The 18,805-nt window shown below is 48.9% G+C and overlaps 1 protein-coding gene across 1 annotated transcript; it reads right to left on the reverse strand.

Annotated features, from left to right (window-relative positions):
- Positions 1-779: 779 nt before the first annotated feature.
- LOC146181995 (uncharacterized) lies at positions 780-15,996 on the reverse strand. Its single transcript, XM_084575877.1, has 6 exons — positions 15,950-15,996; positions 14,783-15,090; positions 9,011-10,071; positions 8,031-8,295; positions 3,576-4,010; positions 780-1,170 (listed from the first exon to the last, which is right to left on the reverse strand). Exons 1-6 carry the CDS (start codon positions 15,994-15,996, stop codon positions 854-856), a joined length of 2,433 nt encoding a protein of 810 aa, XP_084432003.1. The 3' UTR covers positions 780-853.
- Between the last annotated feature and the right edge of the window lie 2,809 nt (positions 15,997-18,805).

Genomic DNA, 18,805 nt, shown 5'->3' on the forward strand with positions numbered 1-18,805 from the left:
AATAGCTCTTTCGACGAACGATCCATCATCCTATGGTCAATGACCGCACGACTCCCCGTCTTCGATTTCCCTTTCCTTCATACGCCACTGCATGCCCCCTTTTATGGCTATGGGGAATTAAGAGCGCCTTAAACAAAGACGATCGAGGCACACACGAATGCCAACATGTTATCGACAAACATTATCGTTCTTCGCATGAAACCGGACGATACACTCCAAAGCCCACATTGAAAGAAAATAAACTGATATCTTCAATGCAGACACCAAGGCTCTCGTGCGCCCTTCCGGGTCTGTGGATCAGCGAGACCAGGACCAGAACCTTGCCGTTTTTCTGAGCTCCATCGAGGTTTTAGCATTCGGTTACTATTCCACCGCACGCAACAAAACCCACACCAGCACAACCTCGCGCAATGACTCCCTCGCTATATATTGCAACCATGTACCCTATAGACCGAAAATATGCACAGCCAGAAAGTAATGACGTCGCTACTTGTCTCGCACAGACGGTGCGAGGGGCTGCACAGTGCTGTTCGAATTAACCCAAAGCCTCTGTCCCGCTGTGGCCGAACGCCAGACTTGGCACATGCCTAGAATGTGTACCGTATACCTTCACAAGTGAGAATTGTATCCCCCTCATGAATCTGCCGACCTGAGGTCGCACATCTTCCTGTAAGCATCGCCCCTGAGATCAACGGGTGGACATAAAACGGTGACACACAACACAAAATTATCGCCTTGATAAGAAAAACACAAAAACAAGGTGACACATTTTCCCGTTGCATTCTCTTGCGACTTCTACTGCGTCTACTACAACGCCATAGTTTTAGGAAAAGGAGGCCGAATGAAAGGAACGCTATCTTGCAGCGTGGTGGTCTTCCCCGGCCACAGGCAGATGCGTCGCGCAGTGGTTGACTGCGCTGCAGTCGCACCTGACGTCCACATCTGCTGAGCATCCGTATGCGAGCAGGAAATCGGGCATCGCACGGGAAATGTCCCTGCACTGGTCGGCGTTCTCCTTGCGTCCGCAGCCGACGGAGCATAGGCCCAGGAAGAGCAGCCGCCGCCGGCCCTGGATGTCCAGGTACTGGGAAGTCACAGGGTCCTTCTCGGCCAAGGCCATGGTGGTAGCCACTGCCCATCTGACTCCCATGAAAGCTTCCGTCTTTTCTGCTGGCAAAAACAGCAAAGTTAAGTTAGAATGACAAATAAAAAATTAATATAATTACGCACAAGCAAAGTTCCACTTCTTTATATATGCTGCTAACGGCCACGATCAGAGGAGAAACAGCAGTACAAATATCTGGCCATTTGAATCCATGGACAAAACACATGGAGTTGTGTTCTGTCCATGAATCCATAAACTGTGTAAACAATTTTCCCGAAGTGCTCACTGAAATAATCCACATTTATTGTCCCCCTTTTCGCTCGCTGATGAATAATGCCGTAATTATCTGGGACCCGCTCACTTTAACCAACATTACAAATGAACACAGCATAAGGTATACGTTTGTTTTCAGTCAACCTGTAAGGGAACTCTGATTATTACATCCATTGGCTTGTTCGAACGCCTGCTCCGATTAAAGTTTCTCTTTCAGCTGGCAAATATTAACACCTTTTCTTCTCTCCCTTAGATTAAGTTATACCCCGGAGCAGTGGCTCAGTAGATATGGCGCACGACTGCTGAACTCAAGTACGCGTGTTCAATCCTAGCCACGGCGGCCGTTTTTTCGATGGAAGCGAGAAGAAACTTCAACCATGCACTGCCCGTTGTCAGTGCTCGTTGAAAACCTGCGAAACTGCCGCAGCCCTCGACTACGGCGTCTCTCATAGCTGAGTCGCTTTAGGACGTTAAGCCCTATAAATCAACATCCACCATCATCATGTTAAAATAGAAGACGAAGATGTCCTCAAACTGTATGACGGCTTTCAAAGCACTAAATAATCGTAAACCCAACCGGTAGCTACGTTTGACATTTAGAGCGACCGCAGATGGGGCCCCTCTTCAAGCCATCGGGTAAACCCGTTCGGTAGCCACGAGGAAGAAGAATGAAAAAGAAGAAAGAAGAGAAAGAAGAAGAGAAAGAAAAAAAAAGAAAGAAAAGAAAGGAAAGGAAAAGAAAAACAGAAAAAGAAGAAAAAGAAAAAGAAGAAAGAGAAGCTACGTCAGCTAATGCGTTTAAATTACCCACGTAGGTAGCCACGTATTTCTGACCTCCTCAAACAGCCTACCCAATTAGACCAATGGCTCACAAGAAGAAATATCGGACAAGATTCTTGGTTTGTGTTGGTGAGCCTGTGACTTGTTTCGCAATAAGAAAGAACATAAAAAATGTGGTTACACAATCTATGCACGGCTCGCCTGGCTTGTTCGCATCGCTGTACACCAATCATCAGCTAACCTGTGCGAGATATTCCGAAGTAAATAAACAGAGAAGGGAGAATCATATAGCCACTGCAATACAACACACCAACGAGAACGAGAAACAAAAATAATTGCGTAACAAATAACAACGAAATTACATCATCAGCTCACCAAGAAGCTTATTCATTATTAAAATTACACAGGCAATTCGAGTCCGCTAGGATTTAATTAGCGACTTGTGCCCATTACTCACCTGATCACTTTGATCATGATTCTTCCTCTGAGCAAGAATTCATTTGATTTCATAGGAACTTTCTAGGTCGGAAACGGCAAGACTCAGATCATAATCTGAATGCGAGTCCGGACTCACTCACGACTCAGATCATGATCTAAATGTGAGCCCGGACTCACGACTCAGATCATGATCGGAATGTGAGTTCGGACTCACTCAAACTCAGATCATAATTTGAGTGTGAGTCCGGACTCACGGCTCAGATCATGATATGAATGTGAGTCCGGACTCACTCACGACTCAGATCACGATCTGAGTGTGAACAGAGTGAGACCGAGTGAGTCGACTCATGAGTGAGTCCGCCGACCAATGACCCAAAGTGACCGTGTCCTATCCATGTTGAAAAGGCCTTTATCAAGAGAGCCACACGTATACCAAACTCACAGCGCACAGAGCACATCGAGCGCTCAAAACGCTTTAGCGTTTTTTTTTTTTTTTTTAAGTTTGCGTTTCACTCTTTTAGAGCTTCCCTGAAGCTTTTATTCGTTTACGCTTATTGATTCCATTCTTCAGCAATCAAAGTTATCATCAGTTGACGCCGTATGCGCATGCCTCCACTATGCTTGACGAGTGCGACGAGTTTGGAGAGATCTAAAGACAGAGAGCCCTTAACAGCTATCACTTGTATGATACTTTAACGAAACCTAGGCTGTCAAATTTACGGAGCCCTTCACTACACCACCCCTCATAGCCCGAGTCATCTTGCAAAGTTACCAAATAACCAGCTTCGAACCTGATTGGCCGGATGCCCTGATGCCACTGATCCTAACCGGGCTAAAACCCTCAGTCGAAACGGAATTTATTCATATAAGCGTTTAAGTGAAAATGTACTTCAACGACTACGCCGACTTCACCATTTGTCATGGGGAAATCTCCCCTTGTCCGATATCTATCGTTACAAAAAAAAAAAAACTGTCTTACCGATGTTGAAGCTCCTGTTAAGACTCTTGCTTAACGAGTCGACGAAGCATGACTTCACGTAGTCATCCATGCCGTTTCCATTCACGGCCACTCTGCGCACCGGGGGAGGCGCGGCGTCCAGGTATGTGGCCGCCCTCCGGAAGATGGCCCCCAGCATGAGGTAGCGTAGCATGGTCTGACCCAAGTTCACATCCGGTACGCTCAGTGAGAGAAGGCCTTGAGAACGGACCAGCGCTGGCGGTATGCCGAAAATTCCACCAGTGTTCTTGCGGTAGCCTAGCTTCCCCATGACTAGTGCATGTCCTTGGGCGAACACGGCGTCGCGGTCTACAGTGCCCACCCGGGCGGCTACAACTGCCGCCATGTTGCAGAGGAAGCTGTCGTTCATCCGAACAGGAAGCGGTTCCACGCGAGCGGTGTCGTTGTCTGGTTCCCCTGGTTTGATAAAGGGCCACAGAAAAACAAGAAAGAAAGGAGGGGGAGGGGGGGGGGGGGGAGGGTAAGGCAACTAATAAACTAAACGTGTTCAATGTGTAAAACGAATACTTTTGAGCAATCTCCCAAACTATAATTCCTTGGAACAAATCCAATGGTTTAGTATTCATTTTTAAAAACAGCGTTTTTTTTTTTTAATTCGCGGGCAGAGGAGGTTGCGCATGGTAGAGAACCTTAGAAGCATTCCTGGTACCGCTTACGTCACCGGTGTCAGGGCAGGCGTCAGGGACACAGTTCCTGTAGCTGCGACAGTCGTTTTCTCGCGCCCTGCGTGAAACACTGAGACACAAATGGTTCACCAGAAATTCTGGCAAAGTCACACTGTGGAAAACGAACTACTCCGAAACATATCGTTATCGCCCGCTAATTTAATTCGCGGGCAGAGGAGGTGGCGCATGGTAGAGAACCTTAGAAGCATTCCTGATACCGCTGACGTCACCGGTGTCAGGGCAAGCGTCACGGACATTCCTGGTAGTAGCGAAAGTCGTTTGTTCGCGCCCTGAGCGACACACTGAGACACAAATGGTTCACCAGAAGTTCTAGCAATGTCACACTGCGGAAAAACGAACTATTCCGAAATATATCGTTGTCGCCCGCAAACAGCTGTCGCCAATTTTCTCTCCGACAGTTGGGACGTGTCACACCGCTGAAACTTGTTGCTCATTGCCGCGCCCTTGTCAGGAGAAGCAGCTCGCTTCGACACAATTCTCCCGAATTCCTGCGTTATACGCGGTACTGTGAAATATTAAATAGCGGAACAGGCTTTCTTTTATAGTCTGAACTTGCTCTGACGATGAAGGAGGGCGCGCATATAAATGCTCGCGGACATCGTACTTATGAGGCACCTCTTTCTTGCGCCGTTTTGGGCGTCGCTTGTCGTGTGTGCGAATCTGGTTATAGTAGTGAGAAACGTCACAAATTTTAGCGAGTGAAATTGCCATCGAGTAGAGTTTTCAGAACGCCTTGAGAACTGGATAAGGCATAATAGATAAATAGTGTTGGCGGCGACTCCGTCACAGTAGGGAATTGACTTGGCTAGGACCTTTCTGGTCCACGAGCTGGTAAAAAAGGGAAGCATCAGTGCCAATCCAATCCAATCCAAATGGACCGCAAGTGACGATTGCTTACATAACAGGAGGCGGGTGTGACCGCGTGTGAACCTGTCCGCTGAGCGATACTGCAAGGGACCAGTTAGAGTCGTCGGCGATACTTGCAGAAAGCAAATTAGGCTGATTGAGAACGGTCGCTGAATGCACGTCTTGTCGACCTTATTTTATTTTGAGATGGCCTTCCATGGTAATGCGGTGACTAAAGCCGAACCTTTGTTACAACGGTGAGTCGCTGAAGCGTTTCGAAGTGAAATCCGCTGTAAGCTGACTGGGCTTATACAGTGTTCTGCAACTTTATCGGAACAGTCTTGGAAACTTTTCCCACCGGTCGAGGCGGGAAAAGTCTCCAAGACGGTTCCGAAAAAGTTGCAGAACTGCAGAACTGTAGAGCCACAAGTATGGCAGGCAAGACGCAGCCGCGCGCCCGGCGCGCCCACGGGAGGCGTTGTTGCCGAAAGCTCCGGACCGTGGCCAGGCATATGCTGTTGTTGCACTAGTATAAAAGGCAATACTCATGATAACATCTGTCTTTTCTGATACGAACGTGTACTACGTACTGTCGCGATCACAATATTGCGGGACGTCGGAGCACGTGGACGGACGGAATATAGAAGCGACCTCTTTAAAATGTGATAGCAGTTGCTATTGTGCTCGTTTTTTCCCCCTATATTTTGACTATTGTCTTAGATCGGTTAACTATACCATCATTCCATTTATTGAACATTTATTTCTACCTTATTAGCATTATGACACTTTTCTGCTTTTAAGCCACCAATATTCTAAATCATTTCTTGCTAGCTTCCACCGCAGATTCATTCACCCGACCACTGGTATCTGTAACCCGGATGGATGCCATCACATTCGAGTATAACGTGGTCAATTGTTTCAATGCATTGACCACATACTGCATATGCTTCAACTTAGTTATAAATTTCTTTTTGTAGCTGCGTTTTCTAAGGCGCACCCTGGTCTAGCTAAAAAAAGTAGGGCACTGAACATGCCCACGAAAAAAAACTTTTATTATTTTGCATGCTGCATTATATTTAACTGCTACTTATTGCATTGTCACTAACTAGTGACCATTTGATATACTTGCACTGAAGATTAGGTGTACAGTTATATATATGTGCAATACACCTTACTTAGTCAACTGCTACAGAGACCTGAGAGGTCCGACTTGACCTTTGCTTGGGCTTAAAAGGTCAAAGCAGGACAGGATCGATATCAGAGTTTGTACCCTGGAGTAGTAGAACTTATAGCGCTCTAAAAGGGGGAAGAAACGCCATGTACACACACACACACACACACACACACACACACACACACACACACACACACACACACACACACACACACACACACACACACACACACACACACACACACACACACACACACACACACACACACACACACACACACACACACACACACACACACACACACCGGTGACTTTGTGGAAGAGCATCCGCCTCGCATTCGGGAGGTACCAAGTCCGATTCCTGGTGCCGATGGGTACCCACCGGTTTCTAATGGGTACAAGGTTACCCCCAGCTTAGTTCTCAGCTCTTCTGAGGTGAAATGATTGGGAAAAGGGGTCATTGACCAAAAATGCTGGTTCAGAAAAAAAAGAACCAAATAATGGGCTTCTGCCGCGCGAGGCAGACTTATGGTCGTCCGGTGGCGGAACAAATCACTGTCCCATCGGCACAACTATTTGGGGTTGAGTTCATGGTTAAAGGGCAGCTGCATCACTTTTTGAGAATTCCGCGATATTCAAGGATTCAAATTTCTAGAGGCTGTAGGTAATGCATGTGAAGTGTTTCTGCGCTAGCATTCAAACTCAAGGCGTAATCGATCATTAAACCTCGAGCTTCTCCTCACAGCACTCAAGGTCTGTAAGAAGCTTGGTGATGACGTCACGGACGGTACTATTCATTATTATCCTTGCCTTCGCTCACTCCCAACGGTGCCTTTTCTGATTCTGCCAAACAACGTCTCTAGTGCTTTGCTTTCGGTAGAGTTGTTTTTACTCTTCAAACCAAGCGTTTCTGTGCGAGAAATGTACTGGTACCGTCAATGACGTCATCGTGCACACCCCCAGCCGTAGCTGTGCGGTGCAGAGAAGCCTGATAACAGTCGCGGTTTTAATCGCTAATTGCGCCACTGATTCAAATGCTAGCGCCAAGATATTTCGCATGTTTAAACTGCAATCTGTAAACATTCGACCCCTCGAGGCTCATTGAAATCTAAAACCGGTGCAGTTTCCCTTTAAGTTAAAGAGGTCTCAAAGATATCATGGTCACTCCGTTTACTTACAGTACCTGACAGACGAGTAGTGGCATGAAAAAATGTTACGTGGTTTTTCTCGGAGGGAAGTGACAAAGAATCAATGTTGCTCTTGTCGCGGTATTTTTTGCAAAAAACTTTCATTGCACACCGCGCTCTTTTCATTCGGCGTTCGTAAATTTTAGCTTTCAAATGATGCAATCTCCGGAAGAAATTGCATCATCTTTCCCTCAGGACCGTGTTGTGAACTCAACATCCGCACTTGAGTTGTCTTTCCTTTTTTTCCGCTTTTCGGTGGAGGCGAAAAGCAAGGCGCCCGTGTGCTGTGCGATGTCAGTGCACGTTAAAGAACCCCAAGTGGTTGAAATTTCCGGAGTCCTCCACTACGGCATCTCTCGTAGCCTGAGTCGCTTTGGGACGTTAAACTCCACAAACCAAACTAAACCAATATTTCCTCTTGGGTCTCGGTCTAGTGAATTGTGTTCTACTCATTGCTGCCTGGATTCATTTAAATAATACGCAAACTACAGCTGCACTGCGAAAGTGGTGAGCTCACCCTTACCGATAATATCAAGTAAGGTGTCATTGAGGAGCTTCGTGTCGAGGTAAATGCCTGCATTGACGACGTTGTCGCGAAGCACGACGCCCATCACATCCACGAATGCCTTCCTGAACCTGGTTACGTCATCCTTTTGCAAAAACATGCCTCCCAGCCACGCCGGAAAAAGATGGCTGAAGTGCCACGCTGTCAGAATGAGGCACCACTTGACTCCAGCGAATGGGTCCTGGAAGCTGACGTGGCGAGCGTAGTACGGAAACTTCATTATCTGAAAGGCAACATTATTATTACCATCACGCTGCTTTTAGTTTTGCAGGTGGGGGATGAGAATAGAATTGTGCATCATCCGATTTTTAAGCTCTTGTCTTCTGATTACCAAAAAGAGCTGGGTGAACTTTGTATATACCATATAAAAATTATCCTACCTAGAATTCAGCCAGGAAGGAGCTCGCCATTCTCCCTTCCCCACATCCCCGTCTCTTTGTTTCCCAGGCTCATATCCTTCGCAAAATTCAAACAAACACACTTATTACACCAGCAAAACTGTACCTATACCGTTCCCGCTCTGATCCGTCGTGCCCCAACTGCCCTGAGCTTTATGCGGATCTTGCACACTGCCTCTTCTGCTGCCCTGTCGCTGTCCAGTATCCTTTCTACCTCCCTCCCTCATCCCCAGTCCTCTCCTGGCATACCTGACTGGCTTCTCCTTAAGAAGAGGACCAGCTCGATTTGGTTTGGCAGGCGAACTTCATTTTGGGCAGCTGATTGCTGCTCCAAAATAAAGTGCTTTTACTGTTACTACTACTTTAAAAATTACCCGACACTATACGTGGAAAATTTCCATCTTCCTATAGGACGTTCCACTTCCGTCCCTGTAATCTCTACTTTATCATAACACACAGATTCCCCCCTCCCTCCCCCAGAAAATTACCAAAGTATTTAGTTTCCGAAACTACGCACTTGCAGGGCGAAAGATGACTCACCATGGACAGCATGCTGAGTAGACCATACAGTCCAATGACCGGAATCTGTTCTTCACGGAACACCTGCAAGATGTCCTTGATGACCATCTCCCCTCGCACAAAGAGTTCAGTTTTATCCGTGACATTTGGTAGCTTGTTTGGCCTGTCCGCGTTCAGGGCATCGAGCCACATGACCTCCGGGAGCACCTCAACGAGTTCACTGATCGTGAGCGTCTTAAACGCGCTGCTAGCGTTAAACGCAGTCACGAGCTTTTCCACCTTATAGTCCAAATTTATCGTGTCCTCTACTTTATGGCTGAGGTTTAGGCTAAGGTCTATGATGGCGTCGATGAGGTACTGCCTTACTCCGGGCCTGTAGACAAAGGTTTTGGCGATCGACGAGCCCACATCAAGCCAGAGTCGATCGCCCATAAGCCGGACATCAAGAAACGCCGAAAGACCGGTCCTCTGGCTTGTAGTAATAGTCAACTCGAGAAGTTTTTCCGCCGAAGGTACCTCTAGCCAAGTCTTGTGATCAATGGATATGATATCCATCACGTCGTCGATGTTTCCTCCAGAGCTGCGGCCTGTGAACATCCAGAAGCAGCTGGAGTGGAAAAGCGCCATCTGATGGACCGGTGGTTGATTATACAATGCCATCTTGCCGTCGTGGATGTCGAAGGAAGCGTTCAGAAGACTGTCATGTACACGAGCATTGAACAGCGTCACCACCTGTGAGATGTAACTGTCGGCTCCACTCACTGGCGGTTTCCAACGACCACACGCGTACTCGTGGAAGTCGTGACAAGGGTCGGCGTCGGGGTTCATGGCCCACTGAAGCTCCTGGATTGCGACGTGGCAGGAATCGTTCTTTGACAGGTCCCTGCAGGCTTTGGCGAGGTCCTCTAAAGCGTCCCTCGAGTAGTAACCAGAGGGTCCTGCGCCCGGCACTCGACGTCTTAGTGTCAACAGGAACGCCATGCCGATGATGGCAGCGATGAGAGCAGGAAGAACAATGACGACCATGAACAGAAACGAGAAGGCCCTCTGGTTCATTCGGGTCTTTCTGTCCTGTTCTTTAACTGCGAATATCACGAACACGCAGCGATCAGTCACCCGCTACCTCATGGACAAATAAGTACGTTAAGTATATTCTTCACATAATTACGCCATGCCATACCAATTTATACAACACCGCACTTATGACAACTGAATTTCCTACTGACATGCAGCTGGTCAGGGTAGCCATGATAAATAAAAAGGGCGATGCAAACAAGTTAGGAAACTAGAGGCCAGTATATATATATATATATATATATATATATATATATATATATATATATATATATATATATATATATATATATATATATATATATATATATATATATATATATATAGTGCATTGCGAGAGCTTGATATTACAAAGTTTTTGCTACAGGCTTTAGACAAATATTTTATAGCCCGCATTAAATATAAAATAACTAATCAGCGCAGATCATACGCTATTAAAGCTGAGGGTACATTAGGTAATTACAGATGGCAAGCAGGAAGGTTTCCATTGACTTTTCCAGCACACATGCTGCATATATGCGTTCGGTTTCATGCGGTAAGTCTGGAGCCGATCTGAAACTCCGAATGCCCACAATTGAGTGCACTACGTATAATGCTCGGAAAGATTGCAAGATTTTTATTTATTATTGATGTACTTGCTCTTAATCATCCTTTATGGCCCGTGGATTGTTGTTTTTTTTCAGTGCTTCACGCAGTGGCTCCATATGCAGTGCTTTAGAGTATATGCAAACCATTAACGCTGCTGCAACCTTTTACTTCCTTATCCTTTTATTCGTTTCAAAGCACGGTCTGACTTAGGCAGATTAATGGCTGAACCCAGCTGGCCGTCGGCATCTTTCAAGAGACATAAATGAGAAAAAGCATGCGGATTGATAGAAACTGGAAATTAACTCTGCGAACAGGTTGCATTCCGTCCTACACAGTCTCACTGTCCTCGGGAGTATTTTGTCAGCATCAGGCTCGTCTCAACGCTATCTACTCTTGGCTATTTTCTTCAGCACTTCAGGCATCTCCCGGCTCTGAACCAAGTGCGAACACCACCCAACAAACACAGCAGAGGAGTTTGAGGCGCATGCCAAACTGGGTGCACATCGGCGACGAGGCACTCACCCTCGTGGTATCTCCTTCTCATTTCCTCCCAAGCAACGTTGCCAGGTCTGCGACTCCTGCCGTCAACGTCGAATTCGAGTTCGCAGAGTGGTCTGCGCAGCGTGTTAACTTTCGCCCCGGGCCACGACTTGGTGCTGGTCATAGACGATGACTTGGGACGCGGAGAGAGGCGACCTCCAACACGAGAGGCGACAGCGTTACTTTCGCTGCTTCTGGCTGAAGCGAAGTCAGGAGCTCTTTTAGTAGAAGCTCCTCTTTGACCAGAGGCCATGGCGGATGGCCCTAGAATGAGGAATGTCGGAGGTGCTGCGGTCGTGTTCTCAGCCATGGCTCCAAGATTGCTCTTCTTTTTCTTCTACTGGTGATACGGGCTCGTGCAGAGAAAAAAAAAAATGCCGGCCTCGGATGCATGGCGAGGGACCAACGCGCCAGTAGGTAACTCGGGAAGTAAATGACTAAATCATTACGCAATTCTGAACCAACTTGGAGGTGTTGCTTCGTTTGTGACCGTGTGCTAATATTGCACAAATAAATGAAGAGAAAGCGTGTTGTGAGGCTTGGCTATTGTGCTGTTTTTCGCCTTTTGCGTTTCTGCGATAATGATGACGCCTTCTTTGTGAACCCCGCCGAGGTGGCGCAGTGGTTACGGCGCTCGACTACTGTTCCCAAGGATGCGGGATCAAATCCCTGCCTTGACGGCCGCTTTCGTTGGAGGCGAAAAGCAAGGCGCCCATGTGCTGTGCGATGTCAGTGCACGTTAAAGAACCCCAGGTGGTCGAAATTCCGGAGTCCTCCACTACGGCGTCTCTCATAGCCGAAGTCGCTTTGGGACGTTAAACCCACAAACCAACCAACCAACCAGCCTTCTCTGTGGACAGGAAACTGTGCGCACGTACTACGCCATGCCATACCTGCGGAACCCATAATCAACGTGTGTGTTTTTGCGATATTGTCGGCCACAATGGATAGTTTTCGTGAGCAAATTCGCACCAGTTGATCGCTGGCAGGGTCTGGCTATCAGCAAAGTGTGGCACTCGGCTTTTAAGGGCGCTTGAGATGCGACAGCATTAATGATTCCCATCTGTGTCTTCAACTGCGGGTCCGCGTACATGATCTCCATTATCTCGCACAGTCGTAACCAAGCCATACGAATGTGCCTGCGTGGCCTACAGGAGTATCGTGCCAAACGCGCTGTTTAATTCCCATTACGTATCTCACCCTCCCACCATAACAGAGTTGCCAGCTCCTGTCACCTCGGCCATCTCATGTGGTCTCGTGACAGCCAGTGGAACTTTCTTTTTTAATTCGAAGACTTGTCATGTGGCATAGAATGAGGCTGTCTTTTAACTTAAAGTAATTCGTTCAGTCCCTTTCTTCAAGAAACCGGAGCAAGCTCCGGCTCTTAATATTGTCCATTAGCCACAAGTGTACGTCTTCCTGCTCTGTAGCCGACAGCCCAACTCAATGTAGTCGTCTTATTTGTGACGGATGCATTCCTGGGGATGTCCATAAAAGGTGGCGAAGATCCACCTTGGCGGCTGGCCTGGGACACTTGGGACATATAATGTGCGCTGCATCTTCTTCAGAGCCCCATCGGCACGTCACTGACGGGGTAAGGGCCGCGCCAGCCCTAAAATATTTGCGCCCGCGTGTCCCCTTTCTTGTCCCCGTGTGTTGTGTACGCAAATGGTTACATGAGCTATTTACAACCAACTCGCCCAAAACGCAAGGATGCTGCCCCGCTGGTGTGGCGCAGTGGTTACGGCGCTCGACTACTGTGCCCAAGGAAGCGGGATCGAATGCTGGCCTCGGCGGCCGCTTTTCTATGGAGGCGAAACGGAGTGGCTTCCGTGTACTGTGCGATATCAGTGCACGTTAAAGAACCCCAGGTGGTCGAAATTTCCGGAGTCCTCTACTACGGCGTCTTTCATAGTCTGAGTCACTTTGAGACGTTAAACCCGAAACCAAACCGAGCAAGGATGCTGTACTACTACGCTATGGAGGAAAGCACTCAGCTCGATTCCCCGATGGTGCGTGATACCGGAGTGCTTCGAAATAAGTTTGCCGATTTGGTTGCTGCCAACGATTTATTAATTTTGGCGTAGTCCAGTAACCACCCGAAACATAAGACGAAAATTGGCACTAAATCAACACATCTGCCCGGAAGTTTATCAGCCGAACAAGTGAACGATCACGAAGACTTTTTTTTTTTCGTGCGCTCTGAGCCACGCAACAGTCAGTATGCACTTACCTCAAGAATGCGAGCGTGATACGCGATACTCGCGATGCGCCTGCCTTTTGCGGCGCCTGTCCCGATTGTGCGTTTTTGCATCTCGGCTATCGGATACCGCACTCGTACTCAAGCAAGGCCTTCGGGAATTTCCGCTCCCGCGGACAGTCTGAAAGAAGTCTAGCAAAAAAACTGTGTATTCACAACGGCTCGGCCCGTCTTCACCTTTGGCGACATACTCAAACGCCCTTTAAAGGGACAGAACACTGGCCAAAATGTGTCATGAGATTATGGTGGAGGTGAAAAGAATTTGCCTCATATAGTACTAATCGAGCAGTACAATATAAAAGAAAAGGGGCTTTACCGTTTTAATTTGCCATTGAAAATCGCATAAAAACAACAGAGGCGCTATCTAGCGGACAAATCCTAGTACTCTCAGTGTAGACTCCCACGTGACTACATGCAAACAAAATATCGCTGATTTTCGTAACTGCACATTGTTCTTTTTTCTTCTACGAGTGCTTGCCATAATTTATTATATTTTGCGCTCTCTCCAGTGCGCTCTTAAAAAAAAAAAGAAAAAAAAAAACCTTCTTTCGAACCGCGAGAGGTATGCTTTCAGGTTTTGCCACTAGATGGCGCCACAGTGTTTGCAATTTCGTGAATGAAGCAATGACAGTGCCCACTAAAACTTTCGTGGACGAGGGCGTGCATGAGTGTGCCGTAACAGCATTGAGTGTGAAACTGAAAAAGACGTTACTCTACGCAAACAATGTTTGATTACTGCCTGGCGAGTGAAAGATTTGTTTTCAGTGCGTCTTTTTTGTCGACCACCAGTCGTCATCGCGGTCGCTGCTCATGGTTTCCAGCATCGGACTACATAAAAACGGGCGCACGCATTGATCGAAAAATTACCGGTAAAATTTTTTTACACCGATTCTAGCAAAACCGTTATGCAATCGAACATTTTAAACATCAATCTTTCCACTACGGCGAAAAAAAAGCGAGACCTAAATTCCAGTGTTCTGTCCCTTTAATAGTGCAAATAGGTGCAGAAAAAAGCGTACGTAGCCAATTGCTTTCATCATGGGCCTGCGGGGCATAGGCTGGCCGCCGGGAGAACAGTCGTCATTCTTCATTGCGGCGCATTTAATTGCTCCAAAGTGAGGCACGTGCATGCCTAGCCAATTTGCCCTTGTATGTTTCACTTTCCGACGTACGTATACACACGGTTAACGCAAGAGGCTGAAAGGTCACCTAGACTGACTACTTCGAGTGTGATGTCCCGGTTATAGGGCTCTTTTCTGGGTGGAGAGCAGGAACCACACACGAAATGGGGCTAGTAACAGAATTAATCAGAGCTGTATGCCCCCGCTCACCCGACGGTCTTGAGGCTGCGTCCGAACGCCACTGCGGTGATCGGTGCTTGAGGTGGGAGATGACGGCCATAACTGCAGACAGCGCAGATGATGACGGTTTACACGGCGAGCTCAATATACGCAACAGCATCCGTGTAGCCATCATTAGCACGTCGTCCCCGCATTCCAGCGTGTCGTTCGGCGACCCTTCTTCGCATCCGGTTTTCGGACAAAAGGCGACACGAGCAGGCAAAATGGTGGAGAGGTCGGTGGCTCCAGGATCCTCGCGCAACCCGGATCCCAAGTTCCGGCACACCGCCTCATTCACACTGCAGCACAACAAGGTACAGACATCCTTCAATACATCACGAAGCGACACATTTCGCCTCCCTCCCCCCTTCCTCCACGCCCCCATCCCCTCCCCCACCTACCCCAAGGCTGGCTGAGAACATGACCACCGCGAAGGTACAGCCTCGCCGACATCACTCGTAGCACCGTACCCGGGTCTGACCAAATTACATACAAACTCCTTCAAAACCTCGATGATATATATCTCTCTCAACTCGCAGATTACTACAACCAACATTGGAGGGAGGGCACTTTACCAGCCTCTTGGAGAATAACACGCCGTAATCAATTTCATTCCCAAGCCCGGAAAACCTACCTCTTCAGACAGCCTACACCCTATTTCTCTCACAAGTTGTCTTGGCAAACTGTGAACATGTAATCCTTAGACGGATTCAACCTGAACTCGAATCTACCGCCTCTTCTGCTAACACTCAATTCGGCTTCCACCCATATCTCTGCACCCGACATTCTACTGCGCCTGAAAGAGACCATCCTTAATAATACCCTCCATAAACAGGTCACACGGGCCATACTTGCCCTTGATATACAAAAGACATTTGACATCAGCCATGACCACATTCTGTCTACCCTGTCACAACTAAATGCGGACTACGAATCTGGCGCTACGTTGAGGCATTCCTATCCAAACGCACAGCCCATATCACACTCGGCTCCTACACCTTCCCGACCCTTCATTTATCCAACCGAGGCACACCGTAGGGTTCAGTCCTCTCACCTATCCTTTCTGACATCGCTCTAACTCTCTTAGCCCGGATACTTGAAACTGTACTCGATCTTCAGCACGCAATATACGCAATTATCCCACTATGGACTACTAACGGTTGCTGGCCAAGTTGAACATGCTTTGCCACTCGCAGGGCTGCCATCCACACATATACAAGCTGTAGGTATTGCGCGTGCGATGCAGAAATTTGAGCTCCTAGTGATCAACCCTTCCCCACGCGCCCCAACAATCACTGTACTCCTTGACAACGCTCCCATTCCCAAAGTACCACCACAACTCCGATTGCTGGGTCTCCACAATCAACAGGACACTAGAGCCAACCCCACCACACACCTCCTGCAGAGCCCCGGATCACACATCTCATTCGTCACATTTCAAGCCGCAATCACGGCCTCAAGGAAAAGGACACTTTAAGACTCGTAGACGCCCTCATCGTTAGTCGACTAGCCTACCACCTCCCCTACCACCACCTCACCAAAACCTACCCCAGAAAACTTAACGTCCTACACCGCTCAGCCGTTAAAGCTGCCCTCCATTTACCTCGTCATACCAGAACGACTCGGCTTCTTCAATTAGGCACACATAACAATGTTGAGGAGATAAGAGGCGCACCTCTCCGGCCAGCAACGTCGACCCTGCACAACACCTACAGGCACTCATCTCCTGCGCTCAGTGGGCTACAATACCCCTGATCCCGCACCTCACACTCAAATAGCCATACTTCCGCATCTGCAGAGCCTCTTCGAGCTCAAACCCCTCCCTCTAAATATGGATCGCGAACACCACACAGGCCGTCACGCCGCCCGTGCATATATCTTTCCAAGCAGTACTCTGAACGCCAGAACATCTACACGGATACTTCACATAATCCGGACAATCATCAAATATGCACTGCCGTGTTCATTCGCCGCTAAACGTTCAATGCCGCCTCCATCCACTGCACTAGCATCGCCAAGGCCGAGTGCCTGGTCATTACACTCGCTATTTCACACATCAGTCTGCTGCAGACTCAGCACACCACTAGATGCAGACTCCAAACAGCATAACGATATTTCCTGCGAGGGACCTTCCCACACTCATCCGCTAGAATATTATCTACTCTATCTACCCCTCCCGATCCCATCGCCATCATATGGGCACCTGGGCACGAGGACATCCTCGGAAATGAGCGCGCTCATGCGTTTGCCCGAGAACTGAGCTTCCGGGCACCAGTGGATGGCCTCCCAAAGCCTTCATTATACACCCTCATCGAACCTCTTGACTACACTACAATTGTTCACCACTATAATCGTTACCGCGTCACGTACCTGCCACCACATCACACGCTCACTCATATCGACAGCACGTACTGGGGGCAACTCCAGACACAATAGTTCCCATCATCCTCAATTTGCCCCCATCTCTCACCCCACGAACTTCCCAGCATACTGCACCACATGCAACGCCACCCCACCCACTCTCTACCATTACTTATGGGAATGCCCGCATCCCATCCGCGTTCGTCCAATCAAAAACCCCACCCCCTCCTCCTGGGAGGCCGCCCTTTGTGGTAGTTTTATGAGGGGGGACGGTCTTCCGCCCCGCTCCTACTCCGCAGGTGCAGCGTCCTCGCTAGCGACCCGCGGAGGGGAACAAAGGGGACAAAGGACGGGGGCGACACATCGGTAATACTCGAATGCTATTTATTGCACTTGCAAATAATGCAGAGCATGCCGGCTAGCTATACATCAACAAGGTTTTCCTTGGAAGGGCAAGGCTACGTAAGAAGGGCTTTTGACTCACCGGCTGGGGAATGGGGGTGCGATTTCGGCGGCGGACATTTGAACGCGCCGTGAATATGGCGGCCGGGATCTCCCGTGCGCGCCGCATTCTTCGGACAAAGCCATACCACGGCGTTTGCCGCGGGAGGCGGCGAGAGCGTGCGGTATTTACCGGTCGCTTCGCCGTTGGGAACCAGAAGATGGGCGGTCGTGCACGACGGGTCCTCCCGTGTGCGCAGCGTACTCCGTGCCCGCTATCCCCCGGCATTTGCCGGGAGAGGCGGCGGGAGACGACCGCTCTCGCTGCCGGCTGGATCCAGGATCTTCATCTCGTCTTCTCGCGGGAACCCGCGTAGACGTCTTGGTGGCGCTCCCATCGCTGGTCTCCTTCCCCCAAGGGGAGGTATTTACCTCCTCTCCCAGCCGGCGCTGCCATGAAGCTCGTTCGGGTGGTGGTGGTCGGTCGCGGCGAAGGGGGGAGGAAACTGGTTTTCCACATCCCTCCCTCCTTAAATGTTCACCCATGGTTGTAGAGAGCTGCTCCTTGGACGCCATCCGCGAGGTAAACACCAGGCTTAGCAGGGCGATCCAAACGTTGGTGTAATCCGACAAGCAGCAAGGTGAAGGGGCCCCCGCTGTCCATCGGCGGGTCCCAGAAGCCAGCGTGACGGGAGGGTGTTGTTCCCGCTGGCGGGACTTTGTTGGCAGGTAGGGGTTGGCCTCCTCTCCCGTCAAGCCGGACTGGCTCCGTGAGACTCCGAGCTTCGGTGATTCACGGCCGCAGGGCAGCAGGCAGGAACGTAAACAATGGCAGCAGGTCCAGGCGGCTTCACTTGATATCTGCACAACCCTCCGGATCTCCAAAAAGGTTGAATAAATTGAGCAAAATGACCATTTGGTACAATGCGGGCCAATGCGAGTGCCAAACAGTTTTATCCGGCACCGCACTGCGTTCCGTTAATCCGAACGAAGCACGGGCATCCGCGGTTCGTTTGCCGGCATAATAATCTGGTTCCACTAAATTTCCGATTCTCCTTCTCAGCCCAAAAATACCAAGTTCATTTGAACGAAGTTAGCTTTCTCTAATTCAGCGAGATGTTCGGCTACAGCGAGGTCAATATAAAACAAGCAAACCGCATTTGCGCATGCTGTATGCCACGGTTAGCCTGTCCTCCGATGTGCGACAGGCAG

Source organism: Amblyomma maculatum, chromosome 8 (genome assembly GCF_055883805.1).
Source record: "Amblyomma maculatum isolate TAMU_Amacu chromosome 8, ASM5588380v1, whole genome shotgun sequence".
Lineage (NCBI taxonomy): Eukaryota > Metazoa > Arthropoda > Arachnida > Ixodida > Ixodidae > Amblyomma > Amblyomma maculatum.

What these genes read in the sequence shown, in the direction of transcription:
- LOC146181995 (XM_084575877.1), bottom strand. Translation starts at nt 15,996, where the DNA reads ATGGCAGCCCTGCGAGTGGCAAAGCATGTTCAACTTGGCCAGCAACC. An exon ending in CGCAGCCTCAAGACCGTCGG is followed by an intron (nt 10,072 to 14,782) that starts GTGAGCGGGGGC and finishes TGATATTCGCAG; the next exon opens with TTAAAGAACAGGACAGAAAG. An exon ending in TACTCAGCATGCTGTCCATG is followed by an intron (nt 8,296 to 9,010) that starts GTGAGTCATCTT and finishes GTTGCCTTTCAG; the next exon opens with ATAATGAAGTTTCCGTACTA.